At 53.9% G+C, this 17,774-nt stretch overlaps 6 protein-coding genes across 6 annotated transcripts; 2 read left to right on the plus strand and 4 right to left on the minus strand.

The window, feature by feature from the left end:
• Window positions 1-1,899: 1,899 nt before the first annotated feature.
• N656DRAFT_783536 (lytic polysaccharide monooxygenase) lies at window positions 1,900-2,976 on the minus strand. The gene has a single exon (XM_064815976.1). It carries the CDS (start codon window positions 2,790-2,792, stop codon window positions 2,247-2,249), a length of 546 nt encoding a protein of 181 aa, XP_064666463.1. The 5' UTR covers window positions 2,793-2,976; the 3' UTR covers window positions 1,900-2,246.
• A 1,989-nt stretch (window positions 2,977-4,965) lies between these two features.
• Window positions 4,966-7,112, minus strand: N656DRAFT_760347 (Metallo-dependent phosphatase). Its single transcript, XM_064813214.1, has 2 exons — window positions 5,720-7,112; window positions 4,966-5,660 (listed from the first exon to the last, which is right to left on the minus strand). The coding sequence occupies exons 1-2, from the start codon at window positions 6,838-6,840 to the stop codon at window positions 5,066-5,068; spliced, it is 1,716 nt and encodes a 571-aa protein (XP_064666464.1). The 5' UTR covers window positions 6,841-7,112; the 3' UTR covers window positions 4,966-5,065.
• A 352-nt stretch (window positions 7,113-7,464) lies between these two features.
• Window positions 7,465-9,009, minus strand: N656DRAFT_771368 (Zn-dependent exopeptidase; the record flags this gene model as incomplete). The annotated part of the gene is made up of 4 exons (XM_064813854.1): window positions 7,465-7,644; window positions 7,706-8,184; window positions 8,249-8,300; window positions 8,353-9,009. The coding sequence occupies 4 exons, from the start codon at window positions 9,007-9,009 to the stop codon at window positions 7,465-7,467; spliced, it is 1,368 nt and encodes a 455-aa protein (XP_064666465.1).
• A 1,028-nt stretch (window positions 9,010-10,037) lies between these two features.
• N656DRAFT_760353 (uncharacterized protein) lies at window positions 10,038-11,447 on the minus strand (the record flags this gene model as incomplete). The annotated part of the gene is made up of 4 exons (XM_064813215.1): window positions 10,038-10,403; window positions 10,502-10,600; window positions 10,695-11,179; window positions 11,262-11,447. The coding sequence occupies 4 exons, from the start codon at window positions 11,445-11,447 to the stop codon at window positions 10,049-10,051; spliced, it is 1,125 nt and encodes a 374-aa protein (XP_064666466.1). The 3' UTR covers window positions 10,038-10,048.
• Window positions 11,448-13,525: 2,078 nt separating this feature from the next.
• Window positions 13,526-16,143, plus strand: N656DRAFT_362473 (phosphate-repressible phosphate permease). The gene is made up of 6 exons (XM_064809390.1): window positions 13,526-13,968; window positions 14,082-14,458; window positions 14,607-15,433; window positions 15,496-15,585; window positions 15,640-15,794; window positions 15,866-16,143. The coding sequence occupies exons 1-6, from the start codon at window positions 13,896-13,898 to the stop codon at window positions 16,063-16,065; spliced, it is 1,722 nt and encodes a 573-aa protein (XP_064666467.1). The 5' UTR covers window positions 13,526-13,895; the 3' UTR covers window positions 16,066-16,143.
• Window positions 16,144-16,772: 629 nt separating this feature from the next.
• On the plus strand, window positions 16,773-17,547 carry N656DRAFT_792152 (Ctr copper transporter; the record flags this gene model as incomplete). Its single annotated transcript, XM_064817047.1, has 4 exons — window positions 16,773-16,832; window positions 16,940-17,298; window positions 17,356-17,448; window positions 17,499-17,547. 4 exons carry the CDS (start codon window positions 16,773-16,775, stop codon window positions 17,545-17,547), a joined length of 561 nt encoding a protein of 186 aa, XP_064666468.1.
• Window positions 17,548-17,774: the final 227 nt, after the last annotated feature.

Genomic DNA, 17,774 nt, shown 5'->3' on the forward strand with positions numbered 1-17,774 from the left:
CAAGGACATCTGGATGTCGGGTCGGCAATGTTCGATTCTCCGCTGTCGGATGCATCAGGGATTGCAGCTTCGTGGAGTTTAAAAACGGATTGCCGTTATATTGAGGGGAGACGGCCATACCCTCGGCTTCACCCAGCATTGCATGATTCCTTCGCCTGGTCACCCCGTCGATCGTTGTGATTGGCATTGCCTTGATGGGGTTCATTTTCAGAATGCAGGACAATTTACAATACCATTCATGACACTTAGCTGTATATGACTTTCCCTGACCTTAACCCTTCGTTCACAGCCCAGTGACTTTCCCGCTTGCCTGAACTTGTTGGCACTAAAGCATGCAAATCCCAAATGCAACTTCTCCAACCATGGAAGTAGAGAGTGGAAATGCCAACAATCCCCCACTCAACTCGGCTCAAGTAGGCCGAAGAGTGATCGTAATCGCGGCCTTGGGGTGCCCGTATGATAGCAGCTAGTGTGATGCAGTCTGGGTTCCGGATGCAGATGTCGACCTCCAACATAAAGCCAGAGAGGTCCTAATCGCAGTCTGGTAAGAATGAGGAGTTGCCATCAACATGAACTTGCCGTGGACCCAGCCGGCTGGGATGGCGTGGTGCGCAACCTCCACGCCACATCTTCCCATTGGTCCAATGTAACGGTTGGCCGTAACTCGGGCCCTAATCGAGGACCGCCTGCATTATCTCTTACACGTGGTCAACGAAGATTGAGCAATGCTGTGCGGTGAACAGGGGTTAGCAAAAAGAGACTCCCCCAGATTGCAGGCTCGCATCTTGCTCCCCGGCGAACGGTGCGGGGTGGGTGGGTGTACAGGTATATGTACTTGTAAGTACTCAAGCTCAGCGACTCGAGAACATTCCTGAATACCCAGCGGTTGGGCCTACCCAAAAAGTCCACTCGGGATTCTATGTATAATACAAGAAACTACTATACAGTCCCTTGCCAACCCGCTCCGGACTCTTGTTCTCAACGGTCCGGAAGGAAGACATTTCATGGTGACGAAGCAGTCCATGTCATCCCCTGGAAGTTTGGATCGAACTTATGCCCAACCTGAGGCTCCTGAGCGGCCTCTTGCCATACTTGGAGCCGTGCACGTTGGCGGACGGATGCTATTGGAGTGCCCGTCTCGGTGGCTGAGAGCCGGGCCGGCCCGTTCGCCGTTCGGTGTGTTGTGCCACACAAAGGCCGAACCTGCGGTTTCCCCCTGCCCCCAGTATTCTCAGGCTCTTCTCTCTTATCTTCTTCCTTCCCATCAAAGGAGCAGCAACTGTCTGATGCAGATATAGCATTGCATTCGAAGCTCCTTTGATAGCAAAGTCAGGAGACTTGTATAGCTTCATGGTACCTTTAATGTGCATAAAACTCCTGTTACTCATTATACATACATACATTCTGGGTACCCCAAGTGCACTTTGAAGAGGGGAAACGTGGGGGTACACATCAACCCAAGATTCAGATGTTGTAAACGACAGGGATGGACGTGTCACTCCTTGCAGACTGGAGATATCAGTCAGGACGAAGGAGATACCTCTTTAGAGGCTTAGACAACACCTAGTACAAAATACTCGACTCGATAGTGCTGAACGTAAGTTGCTTGCACAATCCAGATAACACAGGGAAGTATCTAGCAGATAAGCTCTGGTTGATTCCTCTTATCACTACTAACTACTAGTAGGAGATTGGTGATTTGGGCGAAATGGTATGCGGCCTGGAGAATCACACTGCATCGGGTCGGTATCCGAGTTCCTCGGGGTCAGGGATAGCACCGACAAGTGAACCATAGTATACATGAAGCTCCAGTCAAACGACGGAGAGGGCGTTGTCACTTACAGATTGCAGCTCGGCCGCATGGGGAGCAGCCAGCTTGAAATCTCGACTGAATATGAGGTGGAATGTTTTATATAATTCACCTTAACGAGCTGCGAGAACACTAAACGAGTGGTACTGTAGGATAGGGACCTAGCAAAGAGGTAGCTCTTTCAAGAATGCATACAACCAAACCCCACACTACTACCCCCTTTCTCAAACGCAGCCATGAAATAGGACTCGAGCCAATGAAATCGACCCACAACTCGCACCGCATCAGTTCCCATCCCAAACAGCCGGACCGGGCATCTTGTACGGCACCGGATTGCTCGTCCACTTGTTGTACGCAATGCCCGGGTCATTGGCCTTGTAGATACCCGGGATCTTGACCAACGGGCCCGGCGTGCCGCCCCCAGGACCATTGATCTTCAGCTGCGCACAAGTGATGTAAAACTGCGCCCTGTTCTGTGACCCTCATGAAGCCCAATATGCTCGATGCGAACAAGATACTCGCCAGGGGGAGTCTTAGGCGGAATAGTAAACTCAAGCCGATCCTTGCCATACGAGCACCAATTCCCATCGCTCGCCGCGTTGCCCCGGCAAAGGCCCGTCTCGTAGACCTTGAACCAGTCTCCCGACCCATCGTATGTCGCGACCCCGTTGGGGGCCCGAGACATGTAGATGAACCCCGGGCCAGGGTGCTCGATGACTTCGTTGTTGAAGACTTTGAAGCCGATCTTATCGCCGGCCTTGACCTCGTAGGTCTGGACGTTTCCGCCGGGCTTGGCGCCGACGTTGCAGCGCAGGTCGTTGCTGTTGACGATGTCGGGGAAGGCTGGGTTGTACGAGTTGCTGTTCCGCCGGACGTAGGTGTACTCGCCGCCAATGCGTTGGCCGTTGACGAAGAGGATGTTGAAGATGTAGTGAGCCTCGGCGGACGCGGCTAGAGCCGCTACAAGAAGGAGTGACTTCATGGTGGTGTTGGTGTCCCTTGCTTAGGATCTGAGGGAACTTGAATCGTTTACTCAAATTGAGGGTTCCAGTTTGTGGCTCGCCCAGGTTTAAATATTCGTCTCAGGGGCTTAGGCGCCCGGTATAAACTGTCAACTCGTCAAGCAAGACATCGGCAACCTTGCTGTCATACATTGCGGCTAATACTACCCCGGATTTCTGCAACTACGGAAGCAACCTCCACACTTCCAAGGAAACGGCTTCGCATCTACCGAGTGTGGGGTGCATCAGTTTCCGCCTGGTGAGGGAACACAAAACTTGGGCCCGAGCAAATCAGTGGCTTGCTTCTTCTATCCGCCCATACAGGCGCTATGGTGTATAGTAGTGCAGAGTATTCCCCGATTGGAGCGTAGAAGCGGTTAATTTACATTTATGTGATCTCGTTCGAGTGCTCTAGGTCCCATGATTTGACAGTCGCAGTATATCTAGATTCGACTAGTAGAGCCAACACAATACGGGATACGGACCAGGTCTAAGACGTTGTAGAATGGACCCCAAGATGTCTTGGCCACTATAGTCCGGGAAATTTATCCACCAGTATCCTTGAGCGTTGATTCACTTTTAATGAAGGGGCGTCCCTGCCCTAGAATTGACAGTAAGGGAAGATGTGGTAGTTTTGAGCGGGCCTCTTTCACCATTGCATGAGCTGCATCCTTCCAACCGAATTGAGATATGCCGGGAGTGGGAGACTATAGCTACGGAAAGGATTTCCGGAATTGGAAGATCGCTGAGAATCGTCGTCTTGCTTGTGTTATTCAACGTGGTATATGTCCTCGGAATGCTCAGGACAAGATCGGAAGTTGGGATTGAGACCGAGATGGCGCCTATTACTAGTACCGAAGTAAATCAATCATCGATGAGACTTGGTCAACATTGCAGGAGAAGGGCACATACCTGCCCGGATGTAGACAAGGGATTTGTTTACTTCGGATACCTAGTATGTCAGAGACACCAAGGGGGCGGCATCAGCCATCGAAACTGGATCATAAGATGTATATGGCCATGGCAACTGCACTGGTACTTATTTTACTTTTCGTATATGGATTTTGATGAGCTAGCTGGAAATCGGTGCCTGGTGATCATTATCGAATTGCCGGACATATGCGTGTACTACACGAGAGTGAGCACATGCAAATCAGTCCGAGCCAAACTGATGGCAATTCTCTAACCATGGAGTAACCCTCATTCGGCCTTCAATACGCATGAACAGTGACATGATGCGGGGCAAGTACCTTATTCAGGAGGTTGTTACCTTGCCAGTATCGTATTTCTCTTTAGCGGGGATGGCTTCTCCAGAGCATGCCGATGTAGTATAGAAAGTTTCAAGCTTACACCGAGGCTATATGTCTTAACTAGGTAGGTAGACACCAATTTCCTACATAGCCGCTAAGGACACGCTCAAGATGTGTGCTATCTAAGTTGGGCTGGCATGTACGGGCGATATCAGGCAATGCAGTATGTTTCTGCCCCTGAGCTCCGACGTTGTCGTAGTATGGAGCCGGACTCCTCAGAGGCCTTCACTTCCCTCATCTATCCCAGGCTGACATCATATACGTTTCGTTTCCACTTCATCTTGTTTCCCTTGCTAGCACCACGGAACCCAGGGCACACGCGGGATCGCAGCGTGGGATACATGCCCTAGAGGTTATTAGGTACTTGGTGCTTGGTAGGTGCCCGGGCCAGACTAAAGGTACCATCATGAATTCGCCACAGCAGCCCAATCATGTTGTCAGTACAAGTTTGCTAGCACTGGACCTAGTTCGTACAACAACTTATAGGAGGGTTGAACCACCTAAAACCCGTGTCGGGGATTCACTTCGATATGTTTACATGTACTTTTTACCCCTGAAAGCTTTGCCCCTTTGTGCCGAGCCTTCCAACTCGACAATTGACGATGTGACGCAGTGTCAGCCGTAACAAACCTGACCAGTTCTTGCGTGATTGTCGGATTCAAATGGCCTTCATCACTTGTCCAGAAATCCTGGCTAACACTGTGTCGGTCCCGGGGAGGAGAGTTCTCAGCGCTACACGTAGCAAGACCTCCTCCATCGGGACAGCCACTTGCGACACCGAGCATCCGCCCTTACTCAAGTGCCTGCCCCCCGAGTTGCCTCAGATGGCTGCCTCCTCGTCACTCAAGCGGCTCATACTGATACATTATGTATAAGTAACTTATGCTAAACTACATGTATGCCCTCTATTCCCTCTGTTTACACGCTATTCCAACAGGTGTCGATCAAACTCCCTGCATACTCGCAGCCGCCGCCATCCTCTTCCTGGCCGCCCTCTCCTTACACCTCCTCACAACACTCAACCTCCCATCCAGGGCAATATCCACCGGCGACACAGCCCCGATATAATCAACCAACACCTCATCGACCGTATCCAGCACGACCAGATTCTCAAACTTGGGATCAAAGAAATTATCTCCTCCCCCCGCCAAAAAGTCAATCGTCACAATCTTGTACTCTTTCGCCCTATCCAACGGCTCCCCGCCAATCGTTACCTTCACCAGCTTACTGGTGGCATTGCCCGACGCAGCGGTGTACTCAATCTTGACTCCACGGCTGACCTGCAGAAAGCTCGTCACCGGCCGGCCGTTCTTGACATTCACGCGTGAAATGATGCCTTCGAGTGTAGACCAGAGGAAGTCCCCGGACATGGTCACTTCGACTACGGAGTTGCTGAAGGGGAAGGCAGTGAGCACCTCGCCGCGGGTGATGGGCCCTTGGTCGATGGTTGCGCGGATGCCGCCTGCGTTGACGATGGCAAAGGCTGGAGCGGTGGGGTCGGAGGGGGAGGTGCTGTTGAGGCGGTATTGCAGGATGGCGCTGGGCTCGTGTTAGTGGCTGTGAGAAGGGAGAGGGTTGGAAGGGAAAGGGGGACGAACTCAGCAACCAAATCACCCAACAAGCACTCCGTCTGCTGACACGTCGTCTGGTCCAGCACCACATTGCTATACCCCAGTTCCTGCTTAGCATACTCCTCAAACGGACCCCTCCACGCATCAATCTGCGCCTGCAGCTCCGGGTCCTGCTCAGTCGTATTCGTCAAATGGATCGGGGCACCATGATACGCCAGGATCTTCCCATCCGCATCATACGTCACGTCAATATACCCCAGGTACTCCCCCCAGCGGTACGCCGTGACGATAAACACCTCATCACCATCCTTGTTGTCCACAATAGTCGGGTACGGCCCTACCGCACCGGCGAAATCCCCCAGCGGGGTGTGGCTGTGGCCGCCCATGATCAGGTGCAGCCCGGAGGTTTCACGGGCAAGCCGTTGGTCTTCTTCATAACCGATATGTGTGATGGCCGCGATGCGGGTGATGTTTGTGGTGGAGCGGATCAGATCCACCGTGTTTTGCACGGCTTGTACAGGGTCGGTGAATGTGGTGCCTTTGCCGGGGGAGGAGATGCCGGGGGTGGTTTCGGTGGTTACGCCGATGACGGCCAGTTCGTATTGCGGGAAGATGTGAAATGGTTTGATGGTGCGGTTTAGCACGGGGTGGTCTGAGAAGATGTTTGCGCTGACGATGGGGAAGGTGAGGTTCTCGAGGAACTCGCCCAGGTGGTCGTCACCACGGTCGAATTCATGGTTTCCCAGAGTCATGGCATCGAAGCCGATCTGGTTCAGCGCTTCGGCGATCTTCTCGCCGCCGTAGAAGGAGAAGAACATGGTTCCCTGGAACTCGTCGCCTACGTTGAGGAGAAGGGAATCCGGGTGTGATGGCCGGGTTTCCTTGAGGACGGTCTTGACACGGGCATAGCCGCCGAAGCAGCCCCGCTCCGGACGCGTGCAGTCAGTTCCGGAGGATGAGAACTCGTCGAGATGGGCGTGGACGTCGTTGATGTGGTAGAAGGAAATGTTGTAGTTGCCATTCTCGTCGATGAAGCGCTTGGAGAGCTTGCGGCGGCTGACAAGATGGTCTTCTTGGGCAAATGCTGTCTCGGCGAGGGCCGCTACGAGACACGCCGCCGCCAGAAGCGGCTTCATGGCGAGATGCATCGTGGTGATGGCGATGACAGGGCCTGACGTTGACGCAGTTGAACTTTGACGATCTCAAGCTCTCAAGTTCTCAACTGAGGCCTGTTCCGGGAACCCTGCGCCTGGGTCCTTAAGGTGGTACCGTGCAACTTAAGGTACAGTACCCTACTTATATGACCTGCATGCAAATAACTCAGCCGCTTGTGTGCCTGGAGAGCTGAACGAGCGTACCAATAGTCTGGTGAATTCGACCTTACAAATGTGCAACTTCAAGGCACGTGCAATCAAGGAATTGGGTTCGCTATTTGCCCCTGAAAGATGACTTCTAAGGTACATTGCCAATAAGACGCGCCTCCCAGACACGTGGGAGAACTATCAATCAACCGCGCCTCCATTTTGCCTAGAAATGCATTCAAGTGGGATGGATACGACCTTCCTTGTTGGAGACCGGTTCCCGAGAGCCAAGAAATGTCGGGTGCCGGCCTTCCTCAACGGGGCAATATCGACCCGACGGGCGGTGGCGAACTGCAATCGATAGGAAATCGCCAATTCCCGTCTCGAACAGAGGGGCCATGAACGCGAGTCGCGACTTCCGATTACCGTTTGCTAACAACGGATCGCATGAGTCCATCGATGCGATCGCCGTCAAATATCATGACCGCATCCCAAATGTCGTTCGCCCAAGGCTTCCAGCTCCTCAATCCTGACGATATCAAGCGGGGCTTCACGCATGCGAATTCCGGCCAACATGGACGAATTCACGGGGGTCTTCGGGATGAGGTCCGTTCCTTTCATGGAGAGAATGCTCAACATATGAGCAGCCGCCTGGACCATATCCCATCGTTAGCAGTCTGTCGCCCTTCCAACCCGACCGAAGCGGACTTACCCTCGCATTAATCGTAATCGTCTTAGGATCCGGATTATTGATCGTATCACAGGCCTGATGATAGCACGGATCCTGCTCAACCCCCGTTCCCGTATGCAAAAACCCAAACGGCTTGTTCAGCACTTGCCAAAACGACGCGTAGTCACTTCCATTCGTGATGACCGCCGGCGTGGTGGTGGTGCCCTGGCTCTTGAAATAGTCAAGGTAAATACGCTCAATGACGTCTGACCCGGGCGGCGCGACGCTGCCGTGCGAGCTGCCATCGCCATCTCCCACGCCAATGTACCCCTTGGCAACCATGTCGAAGTTGAGGTAGGCCAGGATCTTGTCGGCCTCGGACGCCTCGAGGTTCGCGCAGTAGAATCGCGATCCTAGGAGGCCGTTCTCCTCGGCGCCCCACCACGCGAAGCGGATCTTGTTTTTGGTGCGGTACTTGCTTGCTCCGAGCAGGAGCTCGAGAATTAGGCTGGTGCCGGAGCCTGTAGGTGGGTGTAACCGTGTAAGTGAGCCGAAGCTGTTGAGCTGGGCTGGGAGCAAGCTTACCATCGTCATTGATACCCGGACCGGCTTGGACGCTGTCCAAATGCGCGCCGAGCTAGAGAGACCAGGTCAGCCAAACCTCACGTTAGAAGGGAGATCGAACATACGACGATAACATTATCCGGATCCCCCCAAGCCGTCTCAGCAAACACATTCTGCGTGGTCCTCGTCTCCACAATCTGCGTCTGCTGAAACCACGCCTCCAGCTTCTCCCCCTTCGCCAACCGTTCCTTAATCCTCAGCCCATCCGCCAGCGTAATGAAACCCCCCGGAACATGCTCCTCACTCGGCGCCGACAGACTTCCCGCCGTAACATTCGTCGTCAAATCATGATAAATAATCACCGCCGCAGCCCCAGCCCTCGCAGCCGGTAACAACCTCCCTGCCAGCGTGCCCCCCGTCGGACATCTAAACCTCTGCACCAACACAATCTTGCCAGCCACATCCAACCCCTCATAGGCAGAATCGTCACACCCAGCAGCGCCCTCGGGACCGGCCACAATCTCAGCAGTGATGCCCTCGGGCGGTGTTGAGGGGGAGTAGGTCAGGCCAAAGACATAAATGTCCTCGCCGCCGACTTTGAGGTCGATGGATTCGACAAAGCCGAACAGGGCGGGGAAGTCTTGCTTCCAGGTCTTGATGCCCGGGGTGTGGGAGATGCGGTTCCAGATGTAGGAGACGGAGGCGGCGTAGCCCGGCAGGCCGAAGGCGCGGTTGCCGCCGTGGGTGAGGGCGATGGAGTGGAGGGCGTGGAGGTGGGACATTAGTCTGTGAGTACCAGGTAAGGTAAGGGTCGGGTTAGCGAAGGGGGTTGATGATGATGCGGGATAGCCCGGGGGTGAGAGTGGGAGACGAACTTTTTCGTCGAGATGTCTGCCTGTAAGGTCTTAGAGTCGATCCATTTCTTGGGCCAGCCGTGATTGTGATCATGATGACCCTCTTTGTCGCTGTTGCTGTTCCTGTTGCTGGACTCGGAGGCTGCTGCGACCTCGCATGCGAGCAACGCCAACGCTGTGATGGTCCTTAAGAGTTTCATGATGCTGGTCGGTTATATACAGGATCTAAGTAAATAAGGAGGGCGCGGCCAGATCGAGGGCTGACCGGGAGTACGGAACAGCAACTACTAAGGTAAATAAACACGAAGTGGTGCAGCTCTTCGAGATCGGACCTTGTGCGGCAATCGAGTTTAAAACATCAAATTACAGCAGTCACACCGCATGATGGGAAATCTGCATTGTGCGGGCCGGCAGTTCACTGCATGTCATCATGATAGAGCTCTATCACGAGATTTGCGAGAACGGGCCTTTGCCAGAGAAGATCAACTCAAGGAAACAGTCAAATCCGGAAGGTCGGAGCATGTATCGATGCCATAGTAGGGAGGTCAAAAGTACTCCAACTGCCAGTACCGGGAAGAGGTGGCTCGTGAGGGAGTGCCGAGATTCTGGGCGCTGTGATGAGTGGGCGGCTACTACGCTACGCTGCGGTAAACGGTAAACCTCTGGAACTGCCAGGTAACAGCCAAGGCGAATCTTGGGGTAGGGTACTTGTATTGTACCTTATATTCATCCTCTCGAGTCCCGAAGGAATGGTCTAAATACAAAGGAACATGAAGTTACGCAGGTATGTAAAGTAGGTGGGCTTCATGAGATGAGGCATGAGATATTCACACATAACCTCTTCTTCGAATTGCCCTTGGGCCGCGAGCAGGGTATCGTTTCGAATATATATAAGTCAGGTACCTAGGTACTAAGCTTCGATCTAATCCCCCTTATCCAACCGCGCTTGGCAACCTCACCATCACAATCACCACCCGGGCTCACCAGTGTACGTCGATGCCCGCTCACGCTGGTGATAGACAACAGGCGCCAGTTTTTCCCCCCTCAGCTCACTGGTGCTGCAATTGATCGTCTCCAGCGTAATGTATTCGCCCTCATCATTGAGGAAATCCAGGTGCATCACCGTCCTCGGGTGCTTTGTCCTCCTGGGATACGACCCTATTGTCACCACCGTGTTGCTGTTGTTCCTGCCAGTCCTCCTTTGCCCCCGTCCTCCTTCATTTGGCGTGCTGTCACCGAGGGCCGAGGCGCCAAATATCTTCTTGACGAGGGGAAAGAGGGTCGGGATGCAGGCTCCGATGAGCACGCAGTTGCCTTCGATGCTGTGCAATGACAAAAGACGCGTTAGATGCTGCGTGTAGGTAAGGTGTGACTTGTGGGAGTGTGGACCTGCGGCCCGAAGACCGGGACTTGGACTTACCTAGTCCAGTACACGACGTCGTCGGTCCGGTATGTAAAATCCTCGGGTGATATAAGGCTCTTTAATAGGGAGCACTTGTAACAGCTGATGGCGCCGGCACTGATCGTAGTGTATTAGTAGCGGTTCGTTGCCTCATGGCTCAAGATTTGATGTCATGAACCCATCCAGTCCAAGGACATATACCGTGACTTACAAGTACCCAAAGCCCAGCGCCGAAGACAAGGCCAGCTTCTTTTTCCAGTTAAGCTGCAGCCTGGACAAGACGATAGTCGGGTAGACAGCGAGGTAGAAGTCGAAGACTGCCGAGTAAATGGCATGCGTTATGGCGATTTTTGCCGTGATCATGCGGTCCCAACATCTCCCCGGGGCGCCCCATTGAGCCGCCGGCGGCGAGCACTGCGCAAAGGTGATGGCGAGCAAGCCGACGGTAAGCAGCAGGAGCAGAGTTGACACGATCCACATGACCAGTGTGTGCCGCCGGCCGGGATTGAGGACTCTGGCGAGCAGGATGACGACGGCGAACTTTGGCAGAACAAACGACAGTATGCCCGGCACAAACGAGACCAGCATCCAAAACATTGCCCTGTTCGCCTTCTCACGATGCAGCGTCACCGCATGCCTGCCGGCGCCATACGATATGGCGACGCCAACGAGCGCAACGTAGGCCATGCCGATCATCTGGAGCCATCAAAATGGGAGCGGTTAGCAGCGGGAACTCTTCCAGGAGGGAACTTTCAATGAGATCAGGTACTCAGCGTACGGTGCACAGAACAACAATACAGTCGTCAATGGCAAACCTGCCCAGCGAAATTCGCCGGCTGTATAGGCGCGCCGCTGCAAACAAAGTCCCTACAGTGGTGAGGATCGTCATCACTATCAGGATCGTGGGCCCTTTGTTTTCCTGCGCCCAACCCGGGTAGGGCTCGTCGTAGGGGAGGGTCGACATGGCGGGGGCTACATTGTTGCCCGCCATGTAATGGCGCACTCGTGAGGCCGATGACTTCGGGGTTGGAACGGCATTTTAACAACCCGCGTCAGAGCGTCCAGCAGCTTGGAATTGGATGAGTATTGCTATCGCGGCGCTCCGGACGCGGCTCCGGTGAGCTTGAGTCCGTAGAACAGTATAGAACGCTAGAAGGTGGCAAGATCCTGACACATTCGACTGGGCTAACAGCATCTGGGCTGGTCGAAGACCTGTGACGCACGGTTGCTGGTATATCGCACATTCAATCTTCTACGCGGAGTACTAGGAGCATCCCGGTGTCCTGTTCTTGGCACTTCTAGATGAGGAGGATTATGCGCCCGAGCCCTCAGCTGGACTGGAGACGTGTGGTCGACTGAGAACAGATGGTTTTACTCAACATTGGACGGGGTCCTTTTAGGACCTATACATCCGGCCGGGCTTCAGACGCACGTGCGGTAGCTCTTCTGTCTCGTAATCCTACTAGTACCTAGGTACATCACTAAGCTTAAACTTTCAGGTACGCTGCGATGCTAAGTGCTCAGTGTCACTATGACGCCAGGCCTACACACTCCGTCTGGACTACAAGGGAGGCTAATCTAGGGTCCAACCGCTGGATGTAAGCAGTGGTCGAGATCTTACAGATTCGATCATTCGAGAAACCTTCGAGAATGTTCGTGTTCTCGACTTTGCACAGTACTAGTAGTAGCATTCATGTTGATACCTTCATTTTCTAAGGTACTAAAGACGAAACTGCACGGCCGGTCGGTATCCCAAGTCTCTCGACCGGGGGTAGTAAGAGTGAGTACCTATCTACTAACTCCCCTTCAGATCCGAGGTACCTACCTATTCTACCAAAAAGAACTTGCAAGACACAGAAATAGTGAACACGGATTGCTTGATATCTTAGCTGACTCCTGAGGTTAAGAGGGAGTTAGGGAGAACTCAATGCAGGGGAAAATGAAAGAGGGGAACGAAATGTCAATACATAGAAGTAGGTACCGTAAAGAGGTACCACCAACTGTTTGACGTGTCCCGGCATGTGAGACCCGGCGTCCAGTCCATTCCCATCGTCCCGTCGATACCCTACCCGGTTGAATGCCCCCTACTATGTTCTAACCGCTCACGTCCGCCCGCCAAGATAACATCCATCCACCTTGTGTGATGACTGGACGGCTTGCTTCTTGTCTCGACCTGCGCATTATACAGGCACGCGACCATTTGCCGTTTAGGGGTCGTCACTTGGAGTGTGTCATCCAATGGGATGCACTGCCCTGCGGCTTGGCTTCAGCCATTTCGAGGACAAGGGGTCATCTTGAAACTACACCGGTTTAGGTCCCGGCGATCTGCATGCGCCATGCTTCCAGATGCCGACCAGAATCTTTCGAGGTCCTAATTTCATTCTTTTGGTCAGATATGGCCCTGCTAGTTGTCTCCGCGCTAATCCAATATCGAGCAGAATGCCGGCACAAGGAAGTTGGAACATCACTGAGTGTTATCACTTTCGAGTTGAGGGAGTGTATGGCTACCGGCTCGCACACTGCATGTGTTCATCTCACTAGATTATCGACATGCAGCTTCTTGCGTGGATATGGGCAAGGCCTAGACACGACTCGATCTTCTACTATCCTATCAACGTTATCTTCACCGTTATTTCGAGACAGTCGTTCACCGTGGCATTCCTTCTCCTGACTCCTGAGCCACCACAACAGCGTCCTTCTCCCATCCCGTTCCAAGCCCTCGACGTGTCATAAAATACCTGGTACCCTTCCCGATTTCTCAAAAAATACTGGTCCAGCCTCAACCTCTCAGGTCGCAGGAAGCAGTGATCTCCTCCGCCAAGACTCAGGTGCTGTGACATATGAGCATCATGTCGAGACAGGACGGCTTCTTGGCAATGTCAGCGGTGGATCATGGCTTGTCCCGCCTCTTAATAAAGAAGATGAGCGGGTTGAGCCAGACTGAAGATCTTCGAAAGCCTGGAATCTGACATGGGTCGCCGGGTGCGACTCCGAGAGGGAATACCAAACCTTGATGCCCAAGCAGCCGTACAACTTGAGTCGAGTTCGGTCTGGGCCGAGAAAATTATCCGGGGTCTGAATCTGCCTCTTAAGCACGCACTGTTACCCTCACTCATATCATCAATGCTGACTGGACCACCTAGTACCTCGCTTCCTTTGGTTCTTTCTATTGTTCTTCGTTTCTCCTTCTTCGTTTCTTCCTTCCTCCGCAGCGCTGGGCGCAGCGAGCTTCTCAGTCCGAGGTTGTTACTCCTTTCCATTCGTGATATTCGACTATTCACCTCTCGAGGTTTTCGGATATCAGCCCTCAGATTGCCTTGCAAAGACACCCGAGCCGGACTCGGACTACAAGTTACCTACATAAACACCCTACAAGTGGAGATTGGGGAACGGAAACTCGACAGCATCCAGAATGCCGCTCACACAGTTCAACTACCTCTTCGTCATAGGCACCCTCTTTGCCTTTCTCGATGCATGGAACATCGGTTCGCCAACCCTGTCTTATCCCCTCCCAAAAGCCCCCAACATCTTTCAAGATAATGTCTACATTCCTATCATAAATCCAGGCATGCTACTAACACCCCCCTCCCCCCACCAGGAGCCAACGACGTAGCCAACGCCTGGGCTACCTCCGTCGCCTCCCGCTCAATAAAATACATCCCCGCCATGGCCATAGCAGCCGTCATGGAGTTCTCGGGCGCCGTAGGGGTGGGGGCTCGCGTGGCTGACACCATCCGCACCAAAATCGTCGACACGAGCCAGTTCGCCGAGAGCCCTGCCGTGCTGATGCTGGGCATGGTGTGTGCCGTCATTGCCTCGTCCGTGTACCTCACCTTTGCGACCAAGGTTGGGCTGCCCTTGTCGACTACACATTCGTTGATGGGCGGGGTGATTGGGTTTGGGGTTGCGGCTGTTGGGACGGGGGGGATTCAGTGGGTTGATCCCCAGGGGGGGATTAACAGTGGGGTGGTTCAGGTGAGTGTGTTGGTTCCTGGCTTGATGAGTTGGGAGTTGGGTCTTGGCCGGAGTTAGAAACGTCGTGAGCGTTTTGGAAGTCGTTTTCCTTCCGTCTACCTAGGCTCTCTTTGTAAGTCCCCGCTGATCAGGCTATTATCGCACACAGGTCTTCATGGCGTGGATTATCGCCCCCCTTCTCGCCGGCACCTTCGCCTCCGCCATCTTCCTCACCACCAAGTACGCCGTCCTCCTCAGGCAAAACCCGGTTCTCAAAGGTCTCCTCATGGTCCCCATCTACGCGGCTCTCACGTCCTCGCTCATAGTGATGCTCCTCGTCTGGAAGGGCGGTTCCTACGAAGTCAACCTCACCGATGCGCAGATCTACCTTGTGATTGTCATGACAGGGGTCGGGTTTGGCCTACTCGTGGCCACTTTTTTCGTCCCTTGGCTTTACCGAGTCATCATCAAGCAGGACTGGGAGCTGAAATGGTACCACATGTACCAAGGCCCTTTGCTGTTACGTCGTGGCCCTCCATCGCCCCCGCCGGGGAGTTATACCGGCCCCGTCAGGGACTATTACGAGGGGCATTCCACTCGCGACCAAGTCGACGCGCGACGGGCGGATCTGGAATCCCGCGATACCAGCATCAGTGCTGCTAGTGATCAACAAAACCGGGAGAAGAGCCAACATGAAGTTGCTGTGTCGCCTGAGGAGCCTCGCAGGAAGTCCTTAGTTGGACCAAAGCCCGACGGCCCCTGGTACTCTGGGGCGATGGTGTTTTGGTGTATCAAGTGGGCGCTGTTCCATGGGGTCGACCAAGACGTTGTCGGGCATCAGAGCAGTGATACGAGCGGCGGACTGGCAGCCAATCTCGACGATATGCATGCTCGTGCGGCCCGCTACGACAATCGGGCGGAATACTTGTTCAGCTTTTTGCAGATCATGACAGCAGCTACGTCTTCGTTTACTCACGGGGCTAATGACGTCTCAAAGTATGCCGCCGCCTTCTTATCCTCCGTTTACGTTGGTATCCGGGCTGTTGACACCGAGACAGTGCCATCGGGCCCTACGCCACGATCTTCCAGATCTGGAGGGACGGCAGACTCCCCATCAATGACGAAGCCGAAGTGCCAACGTGGATTCTGTAAGGTCACCCCGCTACTGTAGGGCTGTATCTGCGTGTCACTGACGGTGTCAGTATCTTCGGCGGTTCCGGCATCGTTATCGGCCTGTGGACTTACGGCTACAACATCATGCGCAACCTTGGCAACAAGATCACGCTGCATTCTCCTTCGCGTGGCTTTTCTATGGAGCTCGGGAGTACCATCACCATCATCATGGCGACGAGATTGTGTAAGTGTTGACCTTGACCGCGAAACCCCCCCTTTTGAGCCACACACGAAATGCTGACTGTGCATGTCTAGCACTGCCCGTCTCAACAACGCAGTGTATAACAGGAGCGACTGTCGGGGTGGGATTGTGCAATGGCGACTGGCGGACCATCAATTGGCGTATGGTTGCCTGGATCTACATGGGCTGGTTCATTACTCTCCCGTCGGCAGCCCTGATATCTGGATCGTTGATGGGTTTCATCCTCAACGCTCCGCGTTGGCTAAACATGTAGTTTGTCCAGGAGTCGGCGAGAGCTTCATGAGTCGGGTCTGAACGTGAGTTTGTGCGAAAATGGCCGCCCGGGATGGTCAGGGCAGCAGTAGTGTGATGTTGGATCCAGAACTGCAGGATCTGCCTTCCAATATAGTACGAGAATGGATTCCTGTCTTAGTATCGATGTTCCGTATGGATTGCCTCTGGAAGGCAGCTTGTGGTACCAAGCGAACAGTACCAGAGTTCAGGGGTCCTCGGGATCCAGTGAGCCAGAAGGAAGGAGGTGCCCAGTGGTCACCAGATGCTGTTGCATTCCAGGGTCTAGCGTTCCTGCGCCGTCCCAACCTGCTCAAATGCACGCAACTGGCTCTTGCTGAAATATCAAAACAACCTGGAACTGAATCGACGCAAAGGTCAGCATGGGCTGATGCTGATTGTCAGGAACCCCGCAGGCATCTCCATTGCGCCTTCCACATTGATATGGCAGGGCTCAAGTGAGGCAGCTGTTGTGGGACTCTGGGCGTCAACTACCAGGGCTCTCGAAATTTTTTAATATGCGGCCTGAATCCAACAGAAAACGACATTCCTGCAGCTTTTCCCTTCTCGCACCCCTCAGACTTTCCGCCCAGCATCAGGCCTAAACCTGTCTGCCTCGTCATTCGGCTTGGATATCTAATCGTACAAGGCAGCTGTTCGTCACCCCAAATGGACCACGATCACGGAAGCATGGACCACGGAGGCATGGATCACGGAGGCATGGGAGGCGGGAATGGTTGCCAGATTTCGGTAAGTCCATCCCATCCCCCCCCCCCCCCCCCCCCCCCACCCCCCCCCCCCCCCCCCCCCCCCCCCTCCCCTCTCAAAACACATCGGCGCATCTAATATTGAGTCAGATGCTCTGGAACTGGAACACCGTCGGCTCGTGTTTCCTAGCCTCGTCCTGGAAAATCACCTCAACATCTGTATTCGCCGGCTCCTGTATTGGGGTCATCCTTCTGGTCATCTCACTCGAAATGCTACGCCGTGCCGTCAAGGAATACGATCGGTTCCTGGCCAAGAAACATCTCAATTCCCAGATCACGCCCATGGCAACATTGACTGCGTCCAAGAACGTGGCTGACGAGGCCAGCCCAACCCCTGCCTGTTTCGTCTCGGTCCCAGGCGGGTATGGATATCGACCCACGATAGCAGAGCAGGCTGTCCGGGCATTGCTGCATATGCTGCAGTTTGCGGTTGCCTACTTTGTGATGCTGTAGGTGTCATCTCCGGGGAGACTGCCTGGCAGGAATGAAGTTGCTGACTTGGACAGACTTGCCATGTACTACAACGGATACATCATCATTTGCATCTTCATCGGTGCTTACATCGGGAGCTTCATATTCCACTGGGAGCCGATTGGAGGGTAGGTAGAACGCCGTCGAGTCACAGACCAGTTCTGACGCAGGACAACAGGGGAGTACAGACAAGCGCCGCCAAGGAGGCCACCGTGTGCTGCGGATAAAGCTACTACTACGACTGCTCATCGATTCGATGCTATCTGGAACACCTGAGACGGAGAGTTCGAAACGTCTACCCGCATACATAGCTGATGTCTTAGACCTGCAGGGGCGGAAGGGGATGCCATTGATAGCAGAACCCATGGGAGCCGGGTCATCCACCCTTTTCACAACTGACCTCAGCTCCCGGTCACAACACATGTCCAAACCTTCAAATGTGTGCAACAGCCAA

The sequence above is a fragment of the Canariomyces notabilis genome (genome assembly GCF_033297395.1).
Source record: "Canariomyces notabilis strain CBS 508.74 unplaced genomic scaffold N656scaffold_28, whole genome shotgun sequence".
Classification (NCBI taxonomy): Eukaryota; Fungi; Ascomycota; class Sordariomycetes; order Sordariales; family Chaetomiaceae; genus Canariomyces; species Canariomyces notabilis.